This window comes from Gobio gobio (genome assembly GCF_949357685.1).
Source record: "Gobio gobio genome assembly, chromosome: 4".
NCBI lineage: Eukaryota > Metazoa > Chordata > Actinopteri > Cypriniformes > Gobionidae > Gobio > Gobio gobio.
In genome coordinates, this window is record NC_137100.1 from 14,803,329 (window position 1) to 14,828,178 (window position 24,850).

Genomic DNA, 24,850 nt, shown 5'->3' on the forward strand with positions numbered 1-24,850 from the left:
ATACATACATACATACATACATACATACATACATACATACATACATACATACATACATACATACATACATACATACATACATACATACATACATACATACATACATACATACGATCTGTATCATTTGATAGAGACTGCTGGAGTGAATTTCTAATTGTTGCTTAAAAAACATTTTTATATTTATATTTTATATGTTATCTTTTTACTAAAATGATTTAAATACAAACATAACTTATATTTACATATTTAATATTACATTGAAATATTTTATTTTAAGAAAACTAAATATAAATATTTTTCATTTTTACAGCAAACCAAAACTAGGGAAACAATTATATTTATATATTTAATTTTGAATAGAAATATGTGGTTTATATTTTTATACATAAAATATATATTTTGAATTTTATTAGTAAACACTATATATTTGTATTTCATTTTTAGAAAACAATATATTTATATATTTAATATTAAATAGAAATATGTGATAATGTTTATATTTTTATACATAAAGTAAAAAAGAATTATTAGTAAAAACAACATATTTGTAATTAATTTTTAGAAAAACATATTTTATAAATAATTTAATTCATTTTATTTTTGGAGCAGAGCAGAAACAGGAAAAACAACTTATATTTATATTTTTTATTAAATTAATACAAAAAATTCAGGTCTCCAATTTAACATTTTCTAGTGACCGATCACATCTAAATTTTTCAGTTGGCCAAATTGAATTTCTGTGAATTGATGCAATTTAATTCACAGAAATTCAATTTGGCCAACTAAAACATTTTGATGTGATCGGTCACTAGAACATTTTCAATTGGAGACCTGATTTTGTGTACAAATACATGACTTTTAGAAATATATTTATATATAAATAATATATTTGTTTGTTTGGAGCAGAGAAGAACTTGATAATTTTAAGATTTTACATAATTGAATGACTTTTTCAGGCTAGGAAATAATTCCAAGAGTGAACCCTGTAGTTCACAAAGACAGCTGATATTAGTGCATCCATTCCAGAAATGACCTCTCTTGCACAGCCACACATCAAGACAGTCTTCTTTTATTTGACTCAATCACAGTTAACACTGATATGATTCAGATGACAAACATGATTTGGAATGTAAACGCTCAATTGTTCTGGTCTGCAGTCTGACCTCACAGTCAATGTCCACTTTACAGACAGTTTTTGGTGCAACTTTCATCCTGAGATACTGAGGCTGGCCTGGGCCAGTTGCTCAAACAGGACAAATGAACAGAAGTTCATATCTCTGGATGATGACACATGAGATCTGGTTTGGGTCTGCATTCATGGAGTACAGTTCATTGTCCCAGATCAGATGAGGTCATTACAAATGAGGGACTGTAGTCCTTAAAGGGTCAGAAAGATGCAGAGAAGCCCCAGGAGGAATAAATGAACAGAAGGCATGGAATGGAGCGGAGATGATCAGGAAGATGGGCAAGGCATCCATGCTCTGTGCTGGAACTGTCCACAGGATGGGCAGCAACGCTGATGTTTACATACAGGCCGACACTTCATGGCTTGATAGCAAAGTTGCTCAAACAAACTGGCTGGCATACATTTTTTCATTCATTCACGCTCACACACAAACATGTGTGCCAGAAAGGGTTGCAAAGGAGCATCTTGGGACCAAATGATGAAGCACTGCAGGAGACAGGACTTATGGAGGGGTGTGATTTTGAAAAAATGACAGGTCAGGCTTGCGTTCTTTTCCGGGTGTGTTTGGCTCGTTTCGGTTTGAGGATGACATATCTGTCGTAGGTGGTGTATTGCTCAGACAGAAACGGGATAAAAAAGGCCCTGAGGAATCTGGAGGACCTGCGTGGGAGACACACGAAAAGGAAACAGCACCAGGATCACGAAAAGGGTAAAATATACACAAAATAGTTTACAAAAGCCACAATTCTAAAATCCACTTTCCACACTTATTTCGCCATCATGAACTGGGCAATAAAGACTCGCAGAACTCATTACTGATAAATTGGGTCAAGGATAATCTCTCTTAGGATGATTAGACATCCAGAGTCACAACGATTCCTGATGAGCGCTTGAGAATGATGTCATGAGTATCTTCAAAAGGACAAGCGTGCCCTCTAGTGGATAAGCACGCACCCCACAACTTTTAATGACTCTTTACAGCAGAATTAATTTACTCTGGATGAATTACCCACAAGTGTCTCTTGTATGCTAACAAATTTCCACTCGTTTTGAAAAAAGCCCATATACTCCACGCATAAAGACTTGCCTGTTAGAGTCTAGAAAAGGCTTGTCAGCAATAATGCTCCACTCCTCTTTGTTAGTGGCGTATCGTGGTTCACGAGGGGCTTCTGTTTCTGTTGTCAGATCCACCAGGTAATGACACTGCTTCAGTTCTACCTGAGAGCCAGAGAACAAGAAAAATTACATGTACTTCACGTTCAGCTACACAACTGACATATGCAGAGGCATTTAAAGGTTGTAGAGAAGTAATCTTTATATTAGGTGGCCTTAACTACTATGTACTAACATTTTCATTAATCATTTGATACAATGCACTTATTGTGTACATACATGTTTTTACATTGTACTTACATTTAAAACACTGTTGACACTATCCTTACACCTAAACCCTACCCTTAAAGTTGCACATAACACCACACCTGTCCCTAACTTTACCCGTATCCCACCTCAATATCAGCAAAAGTGTTTTGCAATAAATTGTACTTATTTTTTACGCAAGTACATAGTGCAACCCCAAATCAGAAAAAGTTGGGACAGTATGGAAAACGCAAATAAATAAAAAAAGAAGTGATTTCTAAATTTACTTTGACTTGTATTTCATTGCAGACAATATGAACACAAAATATGTCATGTTTTGTCTGGTCAACTTCATGTCATTTGTAAATATGCATCCTTTCCTGTCATTCAGACCTGCAACACATTTCAAAAAAAGTTGGGACAGAAAAGCATTTACCACTTTGTAATGTTGCCATTCCTTTTCACAACACTTAAAAGACGTTTAGGGACTGAAGACACCAAGTGATTACGTGTTTCAGGTGTAATTTTGTCCCATTCTTCCTGCAAACAAGTCTTAAGGTGGGCAACAGTACGGGGTCTTCGTTGTCACATTTTGCGCTTCAAAATGCGCCACACATTCTCTATTGGAGACAGGTCGGGACTGCAGGCAGGCCAGTCAAGTACCCGTACCCTCTTCCTCCGCAGCCAGGACTTTGTAATGTGGTTTTGCATTGTCTTGTTGAAATATGCATGGACGTCCCTGGAAAAGATGTCTTGAAGGCAGGATATTATGCTCCAAAATCTCTATGTACTTTTCAGCATTAATGGTGCCTTCACAGAAGTGCAAGTTACCTTTGCCAAGGGCACTGACACAACCCCATACCATGACAGACCCTGGCTTTTGGACTTGTTGCTGGTAACAGTCTGGATGATCCTTTACTTCTTTGGTCAGAAGCACACAGCGTCCATTCCTCCCAAAAAATACCTCAAATACTGATTCATCTGACCACAGTACACGTTTCCACTGTGTGATGGTCCATCCCAGATGCCTCCGAGCCCAGAGAAGTCAACGGCGCTTCTGGACACTGTTAACATAGGGCTTCCTTTTGGCACAGTACAGTTTTAACTGGCATTTGTGGATGTAACTACGTATTGTGGTACTTGACAAAGGTTTGCCAAAGTAGTCCTGAGCCCATGTGGTGATATCGCTTATAGATGAATGACGATTCTTGATGCAGTGCCGCCTGAGGGATCGGAGATCACGGTTGTTCAGCTTAGGCTTGCGCCCTTGTCCTTTACGCACTGAAATTCCTCCAGATTCCTTGAATCTTTTTAATTATGTTATGCACTGTTGAATGTGAAATATCCAAATCTCTTCCTATCTTTCTTTGAGGAACATTGTTTTTAAACATTTCAATAATTTTCTCACGTATTTGTTGGCAAACTGGCGATCCTCTGCCCATCTTTGCTCCTAAAGGATTAGACCTTTCTTGGATGCTGCTTTTGTACCAAATCATAATTACAATCACCTGTTGACATCACCTGTTTCAAATCACATCATTATTTAACCATTTTACCTCATTACTAGCCCTAAATTGCTCCTGTCCCAACTTTTTTTGAAATGTGTTGCAGGTCTGAATGACAGGAAAGGATGCATATTTACAAATGACATGAAGTTGACCAGACAAAACATGAAATATTTTGTATTCATATTGTCTGCAATGAAATACAAGTCAAAGTAAATTTAGAAATCACTTTTTTTTGTGCGTTTTCTATACTGTCCCAACTTTTTCTGATTTGGGGTTGTAGTTAAGGCCACCTAATATAAAGTAGGGCTGAGCTCTATAATTGATTTTCCGAAGTAAAATGCCATTCACATTCAGTATAGAGCAAGGCCGTAAAACATAGACAATTAGATGGCTTCTGTATTTCATACAACAAAACAGGGAAATAAATAAAGAAATTGTTTAACTTTAACTGATGACTTGATTCTTTACAGATAACAGTGTTCTCTCACACATTCAGCTCATTAATAAGGCTTCATAAACTTGCAATGAGTAAATTGCAACATTAAAGTGTATGTGTTTGGGTCACTCACATATCGTGACGTCTCCTCAAGATTCTGATCATTCATGTCTGATGGAAGTATCCAGGTGGCATCAGGACCCATGGCATATGGCTTAGGTAGCTGACCTCTGAACTCTGACTGGATGAACTGTAAGTGCCAGCTGTAAATGAATAAGATATATTTAGTATATCATAGACCTATACTACCGTTCAAAAGTTTGGGGTTCGGAAGTTTCTTATGCTCACCAAGGCTGCATTTATTTGATCATAAATACAGTTAAAAGTAATATTGTGAAATATTATCATTTAAAATACTGTTTTATATTTCAATATAGTTTTAATTGTCATTTATTCATGTGATGGCAAAGCTGAATTTTCAGCATCACTACTCCAATCTTCAGTGTCACATGTTCCTTCAGAAATCATTCTAATATGTTTATTTTTATTACCAATGTTGAAATCAGTTGTGTTGCTTAATATTATTGTATATCTTAACATTATAATGTTACGCCATACATTTTTTTTTGATCTTTTGATGAATAGAAAGGTAAAGAGAAAAGCATTTATTTGAAATATATGAAATTTTTTCTAGCATTATACATGTCTTTGCATCCTTGCTGAATAAAAGTATTAATTTATTTATTTTTAAATATCCTAATGACTCCAAACTTTTAAACAGTAGTGTATGTTTATGTACGGTCTTTGAGAATTTAATCAGAACTCAAACTCACTTGTTGGGCAGGAGAAAACTGCTGGGGAAGCGGTACCACTCTTTCCCCACACAAACATTGACTAGTCTTCCCTCTGGAACCGTGTGGATTGCAGGGTCTTTAGCAATGCGATGAAACTCTGGATACAAATCCAGCGGAGCATGATAGCCTTAACACACAACAGAGAGACATCACAAAGGGATTATTGTACTGCACAAGGTTAATAATATAATTATCATCATTTTGTTTATCATATCGTTTTGTTTATAACCCTACCTTTGGGGGCATATTTAAGTAGAATTGGCCCAAATCTCTCTCAACATCCTTATTGTTGAGCCCTTACATGATTTGTCCTTACCTCTGAAGAGGGCCACAGATCGGGACAGTGAGAGCACTCCAAACAGCAGCACAGAGCCGAGAGCCAGCCAGTTGGAGGAGATGGTGTAGTGCTCCAGACGATAGCGCTGGAATATGAAGTGATAACACTTCTACATAAACAGACAGAAAACAGCTTAAAAATGGGAATGTTTAACATCAAACACAAACAAGTAAAAAAAGTTTACAAAATGTTTCAAAAAAATATCTATTTCAAATAAATGCTGTTCTTTTGAACTTTTTATTAATCAAAGTATCCTGAACAATTGTATCACGGTTTTCACAAAGGTATTAAGCAGCAACTATTTTCAACATTAATAATAATTAAAAAATGATTTCTGAAGGATCATGTGACACTGAAGACAGGAGTAATGATGTTGAAAATTCAGCTTTGCATCGCAGGAATAAATATATTTAAAATATATTTAAATTAGAACAGTTATTTAAAATTGTAGTAATATTTCACAAAATGACCGATTGTGCTTAATATACTAATCATACAAATCATTCAGTTCCATAATACTAAAAGTCACCATGAAATCAAAATTCTTTTTTTAATGGAATGGAGCATTATTTATTATAAATGATTTATCATAATACCTTTGCAATGACATCTCTGATGATGTGTTTGCTGGCACGAGTGCAACTTGTCACTCACATGAGATCACAGCGATAGCAAACGACAATCAATTCCCAATTAACAAAATCAAGCACCGCCCTACATTTTTTCTTGTTCGAGAAGTCGTTTCACTCGGATATACGTCAGAATAGGGAAGACTATCGTTTCATGCAGACTTTAACTGCAGTCTAGCCATTCTAACCTGCAGCGAGGATAGTGCCACCGCCCCACACAGACAGACGAGAGGGTAGATGGGAAACAGAAAGCGCTCCTCTTTATGTGGACGAGTGAAGAACACCAGCATCCATAGGTACATTGGAGACAGAGTCAACCAGTACGGCCGGCCGAGGTTCTGAACTGCAATTTATACAATAAGAAACAGGAGATTAACAGTATGCCCAGTACGTCGCCCGCATTTGTTGGCAACTTAAGAGCTTAAATAAACAAAACAAGTCAAATATTATTCTCTCTTACCATTGAATCTTTGAAGCAGTGCCTCCATAAGTGCCGTGAGAGGAAGAGAAAACAGGGCCAACACAAACACAATGTTGAAATTAAGAAAACCATTCACAAAGTAGTAATGCCAGGGTTCTGTGCCTGCAAGAGAAAAAATAATAATGTTCTAAAAAATTCTAAATAATGTAATTAGAAGGTTTAAACGTTGATGATTGATGCCATCTGACAGCACTAAGAATTATCATTTACGTGCTTTACTGTAAACTATTTTTGTTTGTTTTAAAGGTGCAGTGTGTAATATTGACAGCTAGTTGTTGAAATGGGTACTGCAGTCCAAATTCAAAATATTGAAGAAAGTTGTTCCCCGCCCCCTCCTCCTCAGCCTTAATTGACGATGGAAAGCGAAGAGCATTACACTGTACATTGATCAGCTAATGTATACGTTTGCAATGTTTTTATTGACGAGGCTTTTTAGGTCAGGGGGGCCTATACATTTAGGTGGCTAGCCAGGTATGTTTCAGTTTAGTCTGCGCCAACCCTGGGTTTTAGGCACCATGAAAGTGGTTTGGCATTTAGCAGTGTTCAGAGCTAACCTGCTCCGAGGCAGGTTATGTTCCAGGTAAGAGATCTCAAACTGAAATTGAACCAATCAGCTGTGAGCAAACTGACACATCTCTGACGAAATAAAGTTAATTCCCTTGTTTCTACTCCAAATTGAAGGCCAGAGTACATAAAGCTATACATCACACAGTCAAAACAAAAACAGACATTTTGACACTGAACGCACATTTCAAAGTAGAACAACAAGTATTTGAAATTAGCATGTTTCCTAAATCTCAGCAAACATATTATGGTATTTTTATTCTTTAGTACAGTCAAAAAAAATTACATACAACACCTTTAAGGATGAGTCAATATTTTCTAAATGTATATACAAATAATTGGAAGCTTACCATAGAGATCTGGCCCATGAGGAGTGAACACATTGTATAGTATTATGTTCAGAGGAGCAATCACTAGCTTGCCATAATAGTAGCTGTCTATTACAACAATAGGGACCTACAGAAAAAAATATAACAATGATTAGTGTTATCAGGGTTATCATGTCAGTATCATACAATGATTCTGGATATTTTTGATTTTTTTTTTTTAAATGCCATTATGCTATTGATGAAATCTCAGTGTCTGAAGTCAGATCTTAAGGACACAAAAGCAATTCAGCAGCCCAAGACAGACAGAAAATGTCCAAACCAGAAAGATCAGCAACGCCACCAGTGTCCACATGATAAAACTCTTCCACTTCTTCTTCAGCAACAGCAGGTCAAAGGCAATGGGTATGCTGCAAAATCAATAAGTAAACAGATCCTAAATTCACCTAGTTGGATGATCAGGATTATTTGTATGGCTTTTCGCCAAATGTGAGTAAATATTGACTTTGGTGGGTAACTGAAACAGTTACTGGCCATTTTTGTTTATTAGGGAACTGCAGGATAATTCATGGATTAAAATGTAAGACTACAGTTTGATTATTTTTTTATTACTATTTTTGTCCCCTTTTTTTTGCTTTTGTATTGTTGTTGGGAGTATAGAGTAGGTTGGATAGTAGTGGTGAGAGAGAAGTGGGATCAGGACATGACCCAGGTCACAGTCAAACCTGGGTTATTTACCTGATGAACATGTTCTGTAAATGGTCAGATTTGAAAGTTACATTAAGTGAACAAGTCAAAAAAAGACATTTCCACCAAAAGTTCGGTAAGTAAGATTGGGGTTATGTTTTTGAAAGAAGTCTCTTATGCTTACCAAGGCTGCATTTATAATTTGTTTTCTATTTGAATATATATATATATAGCAGCAGCCATTAGTTTTCAGTGTCACATGATCTTTCAGAAATCATTCTAATATGCTATTTGATAGCAATGTAAAAAAAAAAAACATTATCAATGTTTTAATATTATTAATGTGTTATTATTATCACTGTATTATCAATATTATCAAACAATTCTTCTGCTTAATATTATTTGGAAATCATAACTTTAAAAATTCTTTGATTCTTAACATTTTTTAAAGAACTGCATTTATTTCAAAAATAGTATTTTTTCTAACATTACTGTCACGTTCGATTAATTCAGTGCTAAACATTAATTAAAGGCTAAGTATTAATTTCTTTAAAACAAAAACTTAATGGCCCAAACTTTTAAACATTAGTGTGTATAGACAATATTATTGTAAAATATTATCATATATGTTAGCAAAATTTGCAAGTTCCCCATTGGTTACTGGGCAAATAAAATGTGTATGCTGGAAATAATTTGGGATTAAATATATTAAAGTGCTCCTATAATGGCATTTTAAATGTTCCTAATTTGTTTAGGATGTCTCCAAAAATAGGTTTACATGCATTAAAGGACAAAAACACATGAATTCTCTCATGATATACAAGATTCAGTCGCTCTAAAGCCATCCTCTGCTTACAGCGCAAGTTGGAAACAAATTACACATATTACCATATCTGAATTTCAGTTCCTATTCCTTAGCACTTGTATACACATTGATACAAACATTAACGATGGCGTCGGTTTTTCCGTATCAAATTATATAGGTTGGAATTATACAAATGTGTTACATTGTTACGTAGGTGTGAAAAACAAAAAACAGCTAAATATTTCTTCTCATAAGGACAAAATACAACTTTTAATATACATAATACAAAATACAGTTTCATGGCAAATTATAAATATCTATGGCAAAACATTTTTATTTGCCATTGGCATTTTTCCCTCCTTGTCAATATACAAAAATATTTTGTTTTTGACAATTTCTTACCCCAAAAGGGCACTGAAGGGCCAGCCCACTATGGCGCCTGCCGCAATACCCAGCACAGCCAGACTCGGGCGCCCCTGGAACCAGCCAGTCATAGCTACCAATGTACTGTACATACAAAAGGTACTGGGGAGGAAAGCTGCGTATAACACATACAGAAACACATTAACCTGCAGTGTATACACAAAATGATGTCAAAAAAGACCACTAACGACAAGCAGTTACAACTATCATCTAATTTCCATGTGCTCAAGCAGATAAGCCAAAAATGACCCATTTGATTTGACTCACCTGCAGAGGAGCAGAACATCCCTGCACTCAGGACGAGGAACGCCAACAGAAGCCGTCCCACATGCAGGCCAAACTTCTTACACACCGCCCTATGTGAGACCCGTCACACTGTAAAATTCACCAACTTTAGCCCAATGCTGAGGTGCCATATGTAGTATGATGCACTTACTTGTAGAAGTAGAGCTCACACACACAACAGGAAAATGCTAACATGCAGCGCAGGAAATAAAACACAAGGACCTGAATGGGAACAAAAGAATCTGAACATCAACAAATTAGCTTACATATCCTATAAATGCAGGCATATAATAAATGGCCAATATATACAGTTGTGGTAAAAGGTTAACATACAGAATCTGCTAAATGTTCAATTAAACAAAAATAAGAGGGATCATAAAAAAATGCATGTTATTTTTTATATAGTACTGTCCTAAAGATATTTACCATAAAATATGTTTGCATATGAAAATAATAGCTGAATTTATAAAAATGACCCTGTTTACATTTGCTTGATTCTTAATACTGTGTCATTACCTTGATGTTCATGAGTCTCTTGTTTATCCTGAACAGTTAAACTGCACACTGTTCTACAGAAAAATCTTCTAGGTCCTGCCAATTGTCAATTTTGAAGCGTAAAGTAGGGTCGAGCTGGCCGTTGCCATCTAGGCAGCGCGTCATCGCACGTCACTCCCGGATAACAGAACATGGGCAAAGAGGCCGGACGTGGGTTGAGCTGAGGTGACGCGATGACTAACAGAAAGCAGATAAATGGCTATCCAACTGTCACTCAAAGTGGCCACCTATTAATTATGCAGAATATTGTCTTGTAGACTATATGTAAAACATCGTATTCAGGACAGTATTAAATAAAAAATAACATGCATTTTTTTATGATCCCTCTCATTTTGTTAAAAGAATTGTATGCAAAATTATGTATGCAGAATTTTGACCACAACTGCGCCTATAAAATATATACCTTCTGAATTTAATGCAAGTTGCTACGGATAAAAGTGTCTCCCAAATGCATACTGTAAATGTAAATTTAATGAAAAACTACAAAATACATTTTAAAAGTCCTGGACAGAGTTGAATAAGCAAAAGTAAAACTGTAAAAGTAATTGTTATCCTTTCCATCATTGTTAGAAATAAAGAGTAAAGAAGTTGTATAGGTGGAACCACAGCTTTCCCTGGGTTATTTTTAGGTATAGATTTGAGATCTGATTTTTACATTCCAGGGAGGTTAAGTAGCCACCTCACTGGTCAAAGAAATATCCTTCTGCATTACAAATGCCTGCAAGTACAGAATCAAAACTGGTAACCAATCTAGTAAATAGTTTGGGGCTGGTGACTAGTTTACCTTGTTGGTTTGTAATATTTTGGCATGAAAGCAGGCAGGAAGGGCATGGAGCCAAAGGTACGCATAGGAACGAATTGCGTAGGCCGGGGAATATTCCCATGTCTGCATCCCTGTTCCATATAGCAGGTAGTGAGTCTGACCAGCAAACAGAGACAAATAAAAAGAATGTTTTAAGAATGTTAGGTACTTTTCTTTATATACAAAAGAGAGTAGTCCTCAGAAGAAGGTTCAAATTCAGCAATATGGCCCATTCATAAGGTTTTTACTTAAGACCACTCTGTAGTCTGTCTGTGATTGGGAATAGACATGATAACCTTCTAGTGAAGACTAAAATAGTTATTGAATCTGAACGACACCCAGAAAGTCAATAGTGGGTTGGTTTATTACATACTCCAGGGCATCACGGAACACAGCAGTGATACAGATCAGGGCTAAACAATAAGGATTTGCTTTCTGCTGTCCCAGTTAGACCAGTATTTTAGCTTTTTACTTGCCCTGTATTATTATTATATTATTATGACATATTTTCCTGTCACACCATAAAAATAATACATTTTAATATATTTAAAAATAAATGTATTATAATTGTTATAATGTTATACTATACATATTATAACGTATGCTATAAAATCTAATAAAAAGATAAACAAAAAACCTTTTGCACCATTATGCCATAATTTTCACAAACACACAGAGAGAGAGAGAGAGAGAGAGAGAGAGAGAGAGAGAGAGAAAGTGTGTTCAATTAAAAGCATGCTTTATCTTGTCCCACCATTAAAAGTAAAAATAATAATAATATTTTATTTATATATATATATATATATATATATATATATATATATATATATATATATATATATATATATATATATATATATATATATATATATATATTTATATTATGATTTTTTTACATAATCATGTGTGTGAATGTGTATTAAAATAAATACACATTAATAATTATTATAATAGGTTATATTATTATACACTTTATAATACATAATATATGTAAATAATATATATATATAATATATGGGCTAAATGGGTTAAAAATAAACAAAAATGTTTTGCACCATTATTTCATAATTGTGTTGAATTAAAATATTACTACAAGCTGTAGAAAACAGCAATAATTGCAATTAAAACCATTTTGTTTCCCTTACTTTGTTATATAAATATGTGTGTGTGTGTGTGTGTGTGTGTGTGTGTGTGTGTGTGTGTGTGTGTGTGTGTGTGTGTGTGTGTGTGTGTGTGTGTGTGTGTGTGTGTGTGTGTGTGTGTGTGTGTGTGTGTGTGTCCTTTAATATTAATAATCATTTTGACCTATTCTTACTATTCCATCACAAGTCATTCTCAAAATTTTTACAAAATCTTTGTTAGTCAGATAAATAATATTAATGTGGTGACGCATCAAAATCACCAGAATTGCAACAACAATAATGAATGGGAGTGTGCGTGTGTGTGCGCGCAGAAAAACAAATGCAAGCAAAGTGAGCAAAGCATAACAACACATAAGACGTAATGAGAATGCAGTGCCGGGCCAAAAGGACAAGTGACCATTAATTGGTCTAAAATGGTCCTAGGACATTTTTATAACTGTAACCTTTGAGAGCTTAACAAAAGAAAATTGTGAACCAGTAAAATGTGTAACTCACTGGCTCCCAGTAGTTGTAGGTTTCATCGCAGTCAGAGATGTTACTGAGCAGCGCGGCACAGAATCGGGCTGAGACCAGGCACTTGAAGGCTGTGGAGCCCTCAGGGGCCCACACCTGTCCGGCCTTACTGGAGGACCTGTAATGGAGAGGCGGGGTATAGGAGCTAATGTGCTTATCTGGGAGCAAACTAATAAGCAATATGGGAACAGAGCACATGGGTATAAAAGGTTGTCATTAATTTATTTAGTATTTAAAACAGTGTCAGTCTACAAATAAATGAAAACTCATCCTCAAGCATAATCAATATGTGCATGAACAATTCCAGCTTTTTGCATAGACAAAAAAACGCTGTCAATGGAGTGTCATTTTAATCCTCCTGCTCTGTTCAACTAATGACAAAGTAAGAAGATTATGAAATTGGACATGCGCGAATGTACACCTGAGATATCCAGCATCAAACATGCTTATAGGCAATATGACAATGTTCACTACCAAGTGTCACTAAAGCATTCCTGCTAATTAATCACAAACATTTATTTTAAAAGAACAATCATTATACACAAGTTATTTTTCCGCATTTGCTATATGGAGCGCTGAAGAACAGCGAATGAATGAATGATTGATTGAATGAAAGGCGTCATGTTACAATAAAGCGAGCTTATTCGCGCCGCCCGGATTAGTATTGCTGTCTCTTCCAGCTGTATGCGTGTTATTTGGACAGTCTGTGGACATTTCATGTGTGTACTATCTGTATTAATCGCATATCTAGACAGTCTGACGTTAGCGAGCTAGCGACCTGTCAACGCTACACAATGATACACAGCAGCGCGTCAGCTGCACTGGCTTATGGTTACTTACTCATTTCGGGGGTCAGTAGACTTATTGTCCTCAACATATTTCTCGTCTTTTGTTGCTCGGCTGTCAGTTGTAGGTGTGTTGTTCACGTTGTTGGCATCTTGTTTGCTTCCCCGTCTGTTGCGCTGACGGAGACTCTTCGTCGCCATGTTTCTACTGGCTGTGCGTGACGTCATCATCACACCGAAGCGCAGGTCGAGGGAGAGCCATTAGTACGCGGATGGAAAAAATACTCTTATCTGTGCTGACTTAGTATCATTGAGACACTATTATGTTTTTGTTGTAGTTTTTATTTGTGTGTTTTCAGTTTAATTTTAAAGTTTTAGTTAACTATAATAACACCAATTTAATATGCTTTCATTGACTTGGTATAATGACCAAAGTAGCCTACAACTAACATTTCTAAATCCCATATCAACCTCGACCATGTGAACAATTCAAGGATAGACATGAAAGTGCTCTTTTAATTCTTTCAAATAAATAATACAGTTGCATAAATGCTTGAACTAACCAAAGTATTTAAAGGGAGGTTACATTAAAAACATACATTTTACCATTAGTTGTTCAAATTTGATGTTAAATTCGCTTTTGTTTTATATAGAATTGTTTTATATAGTCTATACAGTATTTAATGCAATTACATCAGAAGTAACTGTAATTAAATCACCAAAAAATAAAAAGTAGTTAAATTACTGTAATTACTTATTAATACATTAAACCCAACACTAGTATGCTACTGAATGATTACAATATGCATACACCATATTAAAAGCCTTAACCCGCAACTGTAACATTAAAAAAGGTTTAGTTATATTTAGGTTGGCTTTGTAATTTAAAACAATATTTTTGACTTTAATACAACAATCAATTTCTTTAGTATATCATAATAACATGTCCATTTTTGTGTGGCTTTGTATTTTAGCAAATGGCACTAAATTTATGTGGAATTTTGACATTTCTTCCATTTTTAGCATTAGTTAGATTTTTGCCAGTTAAGAATTAACACATTTTCCTGGCTGGAATTCAAACCAGTCCTTTCAGGCTCATGTTTCTACTCCAAATTAAAGGTCACTACATAGCAAATGGTTTTTAAAAGCGTCTGGCTTTTAACACTGCTTATTTATAATAATAATTTTGAATGATTTAGATATGATTTATGTAATTATTATACCCTTAATCAATTACACATGTATCATTTTAGTTAATCAATCACTAATAGGCATTTAGTTAAAATGAATATAAATAGCCTATAAAAAGGTCATACAAATAAGCTTTAAAAATATTATTATATAAAAATAAATAAAGCTAAAAATTACTACATGTGAGCTTAAATGTTCAATTCTCTCTATAACAACTAAACTAACTTCATAACTTTTACTTGCACTGACGTAGTAAGATTTTTTTTAAGTTGTCCTCTTTCGTAGACAGCTCTTTTCTTCTTGCTGTGTAAATGTGTTTAAATTCTTAAAATTTTCAATCATGTAATATTCTGCAGAAGAGGGAAGTGAATTGTGCTGCTTCCCTCTACAGCATGTGATTGGCTGATGTCACACCTAATCTCCTAAACTCAGGATCAAAGCCTGAGTTGACAGAGAAAGCTGATGATCAGCATCATGGGACCAACAAAGCCTGATTGGATTGGTTTGGTTTTGTCAACTCGAAACTAATCCTGCAACCCTGAGTTTGTTAAACTACCATCATGGTACAAGCCCCAGCATCTTAAGCATCCCAACCAGACCAACACTGTTTGACAAAGCGGGTTAGTTTAAGTAATCTGACAACAGCCATTATTTTTAAGATCCTGTTTAGTTGCCGCTACTTGCCAGACAAATAGAAATGACACACTTATAACAATACAATTTACAGTCACAAATTGTCATAAACATAAACATTCCAGAAATATCACAGTCTCAAATGCAGCTTCAGAGATATTGTAAACATACACGTGCCCTACAAAGAACCTAGAAAAATATTTAAGTACTTTTTTTTTCAAAAATGCATCCGATTAAATGATTTGCAGTTGTGCATCAATAATTATGTCTCCAAGTTTCTTCATTAAAAGAGATCCCTAAACATGCTAAATTAATATTAAACAAGGAAAAGTAACAGTACTACTAAAATTTGTAAACATTTCTTGGATATCTCCCACAATATTTATAATGTAAAACGTTGATTAATTAGCATAAGCAATATTAAACATGATAGGATTTTAAACACAGCAACAAAAGAATCCCTTTAGCTCAAAAAGTTTGATATGTCAAGTTTTAAATGAATGGAAATAATACCCAATTGTATTTGCTCTCATTTTAAATTTAACCACTCACTTTTGTGTATTTATAAAAATCTACAGAAAAAAATCAGTCAAAATAAAGACTCTTCTTTAAAAATTTAAATCTGAGATTATACATCCATTTGATCCTTTTTTTGCTGAAACCTGTTCACCTTAGTGTGACCTGCAGGCGCAGGGGTAACAGTCTCCGGAGCTGATTCTGTAGTTCCAAAACCTGGCTGTGTGAGAGGGCGCGATCTGACGACTGATATGTCAGCCTATAGCAGAGGCTTGCGTGACCCATGTGTGGGTGGCGGAAGCGATCTACTAACGCCACATTTTTAACAGAACCACAAGAAGCCTCTCGCACAAGTGCATAGAAGTCCAGTTCATCATAGATTTCTGGGTCCATCCAGAAACTGACATCATGTGAATAGCTTGGTGGATAAAGGGAGAAAGGACTGAAAGGTCCAAGTGGATTGAGCTCGAAATGCTTAAGAAAGCGCGGATCGGCACTCCAAAGCAAGCGCCAGTCAGAAATGCCGAAAATCACGGTGGCTAAATGATCCAAGTTTATTGAGATGGCAGTTAACTGTAAACCTTCATCGAGGGCTGAAGAAAAAGAGGGTAGAGAGGCGATCCGCCCAAACTTGGGAAGCATCTTTGAATTCATCCACACTTGCCGTTCGAGGCCTATTCGTGCCTCTTCAAAGGAGACGCCGTAAGAAGCGAGAAGCGACTCCAAACAATCTTGGAAGCACTGGAGAGGATGGGATTCTGTAGGGAACATTCCCACCAATAGAAGCTGGTGGAATGCAGGAGAACGGCTTGGGGAGATGGGCACTCTCTGAAAGACCAGGCCACTGACCGCATGAAGCGTACCAGGGCTGAAGTCTTCGTTCTGGGTGATCTCTTGGACATGCAACAACAGAGACGGTCGAAGTGCATAGCTGCCAGTAAAGCTTTGTTGGTCATCCATAGACTCACAGTCGTTTTGCTCGTTTGAGCTTTGGTCAAATATATAGGTATCAGTAGGTTTAATCCAGTAGACCTCTGAGTGGGTCAGAGTGGAGTCACATGACTCAGGTGTTTCTGGCAGGCAGCTTACCAGTTCTGGGAAGTCCTCATTTATAGTGCATACAGGCCAGACTGACTTTAGCTCTCTAAGTAACTGCTCCTGGACCGTTTTCACTGGATGATGTGACTGCTGACCAAGGAAATTCCTGACAGGAGACACAAGAATCCAGTAAATTGATGAAAACAATTTAAATTCATGATGCAGAAGCATACGGGCAAAATTATTGTACTTCGACGCATGCGCAATGTATCCTCGTGCCCGTATGTTACCTCAGACAGTGGGTGTCCTTTTCGCGTGAAATAAGAGGGGGGGGTGTGTGTGTCTGGACATACAGTAAAATAAAGTAAAAGTGGAGTGCTGCAGGTCATGTCACGTGTAGAAATGCAAGTGGGAGAGATAAGGAAGGCTGCCCGGAGTTGGAGGATACGCCAGCGACGTATAGCAAGCAGGGCAGATGCAATGAGTATGGAGAGCGGGAGCCGCGCGCGCCCTGTCTCGCGTGTATTGCAAATACAGACAAATATTGTCCATTCTGTTGCATTTTCCAGTCTTCTCCTGTTTTGATTTATAATGGGCAGCATATATCTTCTGCAAATGCGACCGTGTTCCCCTCTGTCTCATACACACATGCATATAACATGTTGTATATAAGTAGTTCACAAGATAAATGTAACATTTAAAAGTTAAGATATGCATCTACTTTTAATAATTTAAACATGCCTTTGAAGTTTGGGCGAAAACTTCTGGCAGTGTTGTGTTTTCGTGTATTTTTTGTTTCTTTTCACAGCGCTGGATGTCATATGGTGATTGTGAAACACATGGAACACTTCATGGGGAAATTTGTTAATCAGGTCAGCTGAATTAAAGCCACAGTGCATTGTTCTGATCAAAATTGACATGATTAACATGAAAAATGTTACGCCGATGTGTCGGACTCCGTAGACAGCCAGTTAGGAAACAATTTCTACATGATATAACAATTGTGGATGATTAAGCTATATATCATATGCTGAAGTAAATTTCTGGAGTGTTAACGATTAAAAAAAACAACAACAAGAACCGTACAGAACCGAAAACCGTGACCCTAAAACCATGATACGAACCGAACCGTGGGTTTTGTGAACCGTGCCACCCCTAATATATATATATATATATATACACAGTGGGGCAAAAAAGTATTTAGTCAGCCACCAATTGTGCAAGTTCTCCCACTTAAAAAGATGAGAGAGGCCTGTAATTTTCATCATAGGTACACTTCAACTATGAGAGACAGAATGAGAAAAAAAATCCAGAAAATCAAATGTCTGATTTTTAAAGATTTTATTTGCAAATTATGGGGGAAAATAAGTATTTGGTCAATAACAAAAGTTAATCTTAATACTTTGTTATATACCCTTTGTTGGCAATGACAGAGGTCAAACGTTTTCTGTAAGTCTCCACAAGGTTTTTACACACTGTTGCTGGTAGTTTGGCCCATTCCTCCATGCAGATCTCCTCTAGAGCAGTGATGTTTTGGGGCTGTCGCTGGGCAACACGGATTTTCAACTCCCTCCAAAGATTTTCTATGGGGTTGAGATGTGGAGACTGGCTAGGCCACTCCAGGACCTTGAAATGCTTCCACTCCTTCGTTGCCCGGGGCGGTGTGTTTGGGATCATTGTCATGCTGAAAGACCCAGCCACGTTTCATCTTCAATGCCCTTGCTGATGGAAGGTTTTAACTCAAAATCTCACAATACATGGCCCCATTCATTCTTTCCTTTACACGGCCTGGTCCCTTTGCAGAAAAACAGCCCTAAAGCATGATGTTTCCACCCCCGTGCTTCACAGTATATGGTGTTCTTTGGATGCAACTCAGCATTCTTTCTCCTCCAAACACGACAAGTTGAGTTTTTACCAAAAAGTTCTATTTTGGTTTCATCTGACCTCTTCATCTGCTCTCTAGCAAACTTCAGACGGGCCCGGACATGTACTGGCTTAAGCAGGGGGACACATCTGGCAGTACAGGATTTGAGTCCCTGGCGGCGTAGGGTGTTACTGATGGTAGCCTTTGTTACTTTGGTCCCAGCTCTCTGCGGGTCATTCACTAGGTCCCCCGTGTGGTTCTGGGATTTTTGCTCACCGTTCTTGTGATCATTTTGACTCCACGGGGTGAGATCTTGCGTGGAGCCCCAGATCGAGGGAGATTATCAGTGGTCTTGTATATCTTCTATTTTCTAATAATTGCTCCCACAGTTGATTTCTTCACACCAAGCTGCTTACCTATTGCAGATTCAGTCTTCCCAGCCAGGTGCAGGTCTACAATTTTGTTTCTGGTGTCCTTTGACAGCTCTTTGGTCTTGGCCATAGTGGAGTTTGGAGTCTGACTGTTTGAGGTTGTGGACAGGTGTCTTTTATACTGATAACGAGTTCAAACAGGTGCCATTAATACAGGTAACGAATGGAGGACAGAGGAGCCTCTTAAAGAAGAAGTTACAGGTCTGTGAGAGCCAGAAATCTTGTTTTTTTTGTAGGTGACCAAATACTTATTTTCCACCATAATTTGCAAATAAATTCTTTAAAAATCTGACTTTTTTTTCTCATTCTGTCTCTCATAGTTGAAGTGTACCTATGATGAAAATTACAGGCCTCTCTCATCTTTTTAAGTGGGAGAACTTGCACAATTGGTGGCTTTTTTTTTTAGATGAATGAAAACACTTTTTTTTTTTTTAAGTTGCCAACCAGTGCCAGCATTTTTTATCATTTCCACAAAGATTTCATGGCCCCCAGAATATTTTGTTGTATGAATATCTGAACATGCAATATAATCAAAAGAAAGAACATAGCCTCTGCTTTTAAAGGGGCTATATGCGTTTTTCTGAAATTTAAACATGCGACTGACACCTGTGGCCAAAAAACAGAACTGCTCTTATTTTCTGCTCGCTCTCGCAGCGGTGGTGACGTCACATCCGCAAACAGCGCGGGAAAAAAAACGACCCGCAGAAAATAGGAAAAATAGGATACAGGCTTATAGGTGCACCCACTGTGAGCGGACAAGGTGTCAGTATGCTCATCAGGAGATGTTTGAGTCATAAATGGTAAAATAAAAAGGCTATTGTTATGTTTATTTTGGGGAAAAAGTTGCATATAGCCCCTTTAAACAACAACGAAAAAAAAATATATATATTCTAGCTTCATTCTTTATCAAAACTTGAATGCGAGTAAATTTAATTAAAAAGCAAAGTCGAAGACTACGTCTGGATTGTATTCAGAAGGATGATCAAAACATGGAGTGGGTCGCTTCCATCAACCCTCAAAAAATTTGCAGGCCTATACCTTGTCCTGGGTCGACATTCATTCAGTAACATTAGGCAGTTTTGATTTATATGCTGTTCAATTTGATGATAACGTTATTTTACATTTGCGTAAGAAATGCTTCTATCGCTTGTTTCTGCTTCTTCTTCTCCTTTGTATTGATACAGAGATTCTGTACTCTTTCAGAAGATGCATAATAGCGCCCCCTACCATATAACAGTGAAAACATGGATTGCTGGAAATCTCCAAGTAGGTATAACTGCAGTCCGGAGATCTCCAAAATGGGGCGTGAACTCCAAAAGTGGGCAGAACCTCCAAAAGGGGGCGGGGTCTCCAAGTGCAAAGACTTTCGCTATTGTCTCTGGCTTCATCCAATTGTCATTGACTTACAATACATGTTCATAACTTAAACATTGTTTATAGTTAGAACAAAACAAGTTATAAAATATGCTTTATAAATAAATATGCCTGTATAAATAAATAGAAGCCCAGAGCTCGTGGCCAGTGGCATTCGGACGAGAGTTTGAACCCCTACTCAATGATATAAGTGGGAATCCCCTGCGAGCTGTCACGCAGCGTGTGGGAAAGAGAGTTTGCGCTGAACTGGAATTGGGGGGAATCATGCATGCGTGTCATGTGCCTGTCTGTCAATGGGAGGAAGCCACGTCATATTTTGGAGCTTCCACCCCGTTTTGGTGTTCCCATTTGGTCATCTTTAGGCTGCAGCTATACGTTTCTCAAAAATTCCATCAATGGTGGGGAATGAGTTAATGGTGAAGTGTGTATTTTGTAGTAGTTAATGGGTAGTTAATGGGTAGAAATTTGTAGACATTAGTTTTTTTATGCGTATTTGTGTGCGTGTTTAATGTTAATAACATTTTATATAGTTTTTACATAGTGTTTCTTTACAAAGTGACATCGCCAACTACTGGCCTGGCATGCATAAAACAGTGTTTCTAAAGCTGGGATCGCTTTGACAACATTGTCGCCTGTTCGCGAAAAACGTTTAAACGCGTTTAAACATACCCTTAGTTTTGCTATTATACAGTAAGCAACAAGTCACCACTCACCTGTTCATATAGTTACTCAACTCAGCCGGAAGCTCAAAACAAACTGTCTCCTTCCCAATGGTTCTCTCCATTTTGAGTTTCTCTGGCATGGTTTGCGGGAGACTCCGAGTGAAGATGTGGGTCAGAGCTCCCTCTACATGAAAACCTTTGTCTTGACTCCTTAGGAAAATAATTTAATTTATTACATTTAAAACTGAATGCCATTACATAATTGTAACAGGACTGTTAAAAGTTCTTTATACTGGAACTGAACTGGACGATGACAATTTTTTGCAGAACTGCTTTATAGATGAAATTAACACATTTAATAATTGTTTATCTTTACAACAGAATTAACTGTTATCACTGTAAAACTGCTTTAAAACGATTTGTATTGTATAAAGCTCTATATTAATAAAGGTGACTTGACTTATTAAAGTTCAATTACACCACGCCAAATCACATTTTAGCAAGTGGTGCTCACTGCAGAGTCAAATGACGTCCAGCTCCACCTCTCTGGGCATCTAATGGGGGGAGGAATAGAGTTATGGACAGGGTTAGGGTGTGGTTGGGTATTCTAGCTCCACCCATCAGGCCCAAATTACATTCAGAGAGGGTGAGCTGAAATTCACACTCCACCCATGGCTCTGCAGTGAGCAGCCTCTCCATTTTAGTGGACCGTGTCCACTTGTCCAAGTGCAAAGCTGTTTACCTGTAACCAGTACATCTGTAACCTTGATACGTTTCACAGTCAAAGGGACGGATTTCACTGAGAATTAGCCCCGCTTCTGCTGCCATGGCAACCACCTGCCAACTATTGTGCCATTCTCTCACTGGACTGTCACAGGGGGTGCCACCTTGACCGTTGCACAAGGTGACCTGCACTTCCCCATTATCCTTCAGGACTGCAACGGCACTTGAAAAAAAGCACAAAACATCCATCATGCGTGAAATATGAGGACCTCGAAACTCTTGATCCCCTCAGTATTCTCATTACATAACGCTTGAAGTCAAGCTTATGTAACACCCTAATAAAGAGAGTCACACTCACCTTTGGAAAAATTTAACCAACAGGATGCGGTTCTTCTTCACGCCACTTTTACGCCCACAGTGAGGGAAATTGAAAATCACACAGTCAAAAAGATGATGCTGAATGGCTTCGTGCTCCTTTAGGCATGTGCAATCCACTTCAAACAGAACAACTGATCCTGCAATTGCAATTGTTGGCAAAGGTTGTATTTAATTCAAGGCCTCTACAGAATTATCATACAGAATTCAAGGAGGCTTTTAACCCTCCTCAGTCGTTTCATAGCAACCGGCTGTATAAATTTATGGACTTGGCTGCAGGCATGCAAATTCGGGGCTATGATACTTGATGTGTGGGAAGAATAGGTAACTTATCCTTGGAAATGTTTACATTAGCAGATACGAAACTGTGGTGGGTATGCTGAAATGAAAGAAATCATGCAAACAGGACAACAACAACAACAAAGACGCAATAATCCACCGCGGGAGTAAGAACATGTACACAAGATAGTCTTGACAACATTATCAGGATGAAGAATCACATCACCGACCTCTCTCACGGAGTCGCTGTATGTTCAATCCGGCTCCCTCCTGTCTACATGTTTGATTCTCGCTATGAAAGCAAGTGGCGGTCACGCCGACCTCATCGCCTGCGTTCTCGCTCAAAGCTGCCGAGAAAGAGAAGTTGCCCTCCCCAACAAGTAGCACTTCGCGTGTCTTGGACATTTCCAGAAAAAAATTCAAGTAAACAATCCGAAGCTGTCACATTAGGAGGAGTACCAAACTTTTCGATACATTCCGAGCAGGCGTTACGGTGTCCCGCTGACTACCGAGCTTGAACTGAGCGTGGAGAGCCTGGCAGGACAGCGAGGAGGACACAATGCGGCATTAACATGAGACCGCATGTCACCATGACGCTCTGACATCTCTCGCGATACAGCTTGAAATCTAATTAAAATACCAAAGCTTTTAATGTCGGTGGTATAGGAGCTAACGCAACACCGGAAGACCAGAGGTGGTTTTAGGAGCAGGTATTCGTCCCGTTGACGTAAGATATAGAGTAACTGACAAAGATAAAGGTGCAATATCTCATAAGCTAGCGCGCAGCAGTGAAGTTTCGTTCCCCGAGGAATGCCGCATATAGTGGAAAACAACCCGATGCTTCTGCCACCTTAAACATGAACACTGGTTGCTACGAGATATCCAGCGAGCTCATGTCCACTTCGTAATGTAGTAAAATAAATATTGCATGTGTCCTGAGAAAGTTAAAAGAAAGAAAATAAGAAAGAACACAAACAAATGCAATAAAAAAATTATGACGAGACGATTTTTACCACCAGCCTTGTGTACATTTTTTCAAAACAGATGCAATATTTTATAACCAAAATATGAATGTATTGTCCACGTTCCAGTTCACCTCATATGTCAGCACGCAGTGGCTGTGTTGCCAGATCTTGCTAGAAAAGTAAGCATATTTCCATACCAAAATAAGTATGGAAATCGTACCTCTTACCAAATGAATGGACATGAAACATTGAGTTGAATTGAGACCATGAAGAGACAAACATCGTTTTCTCGGACAGATTTTTTTTATTTTTATTGAACACCAAGAACAAAACAGAACGAAAATATACATCTACAAAGGCATTGATGAATACATATAAAACAATATAAGCAAGGCACGTATTAGTTAAATGTACAATACAAATTACATGTTTGAAGAAAAGACAAATAAATAAATAAGGGATCTCTTCGTTTTTCTAAGAGACCAATGTCTCTTATTATTCTAACAAGTTGTCATACAATCCAATGATGGAAAGTATTACAAATGAAGTCTTTTTTTAATTCAGAAAAGTACGGTTTAGTTTTCATACATTTGCATTTATGAATGAAAAACGTTCCCAGAATCAACATTACATAATGAAAAAATATATATAATCTAACAGCATTCCAAACATAATATGTTTCATATTAAAAGTGGGCTTGTAATTAATCTTTGTCTCCAACCAATAATTGACATATTTACCCAGAAAATATTTGAAAACACAAAACAAAAAAGCTGATCAGTTTTCTCGGACAGTAATAGGAGGTTGAATGTGACACTTTTTTCCATGTAAAAAGCCGCATTCTGACATTAGAGTGGGTTCCACTAACTGCTATTATTGACCAACTTATTGAAAGTCGCTTATAATAAGCGGACATGGCAACATCACTGTCACCACGTTTATGCGTAAGAGCGCTACTGGCCAATGAAATAGTCTTTTATCAGATGAAGGCGGGTCTACGCTGTTTGATTGACGTATCACATTAATTTCGCTTTTTAAAAAAAAGAATAAAACAAATGCATGGTGAACTACATTGTTTGATCTACCTTAATATGTATTTTTTATTTTATATATTTAAATTAT

General features: G+C 37.1%; 2 protein-coding genes across 4 annotated transcripts; both read right to left on the reverse strand.

The window, feature by feature from the left end:
* Positions 1–1,049: 1,049 nt before the first annotated feature.
* alg9 (ALG9 alpha-1,2-mannosyltransferase) lies at positions 1,050–13,905 on the reverse strand (the record flags this gene model as incomplete). 3 transcript variants are annotated; one of them, XM_079814457.1, is made up of 15 exons in its annotated part: positions 1,055–1,846; positions 2,274–2,404; positions 4,623–4,752; positions 5,323–5,470; positions 5,660–5,789; positions 6,498–6,652; positions 6,770–6,892; positions 7,705–7,810; positions 8,003–8,090; positions 9,575–9,710; positions 9,863–9,951; positions 10,032–10,102; positions 11,220–11,354; positions 12,875–13,061; positions 13,733–13,905. In XM_079814457.1, the coding sequence occupies 15 exons, from the start codon at positions 13,903–13,905 to the stop codon at positions 1,723–1,725; spliced, it is 1,926 nt and encodes a 641-aa protein (XP_079670583.1). In that variant the 3' UTR covers positions 1,055–1,722. The 3 variants fall into 3 exon arrangements, with proteins under 3 accessions (XP_079670585.1, XP_079670583.1, XP_079670584.1); XM_079814458.1 differs by having other exon boundaries at positions 12,875–13,010; positions 13,733–13,903; XM_079814459.1 differs by lacking the exon at positions 11,220–11,354 and having other exon boundaries at positions 1,050–1,846; positions 12,875–13,010; positions 13,733–13,900.
* A 1,619-nt stretch (positions 13,906–15,524) lies between these two features.
* Positions 15,525–23,879, reverse strand: fdxacb1 (ferredoxin-fold anticodon binding domain containing 1). Its single transcript, XM_079815815.1, has 5 exons — positions 22,994–23,879; positions 22,468–22,624; positions 22,129–22,332; positions 21,438–21,596; positions 15,525–17,221 (listed from the first exon to the last, which is right to left on the reverse strand). Exons 1-5 carry the CDS (start codon positions 23,166–23,168, stop codon positions 16,168–16,170), a joined length of 1,749 nt encoding a protein of 582 aa, XP_079671941.1. The 5' UTR covers positions 23,169–23,879; the 3' UTR covers positions 15,525–16,167.
* Positions 23,880–24,850: the final 971 nt, after the last annotated feature.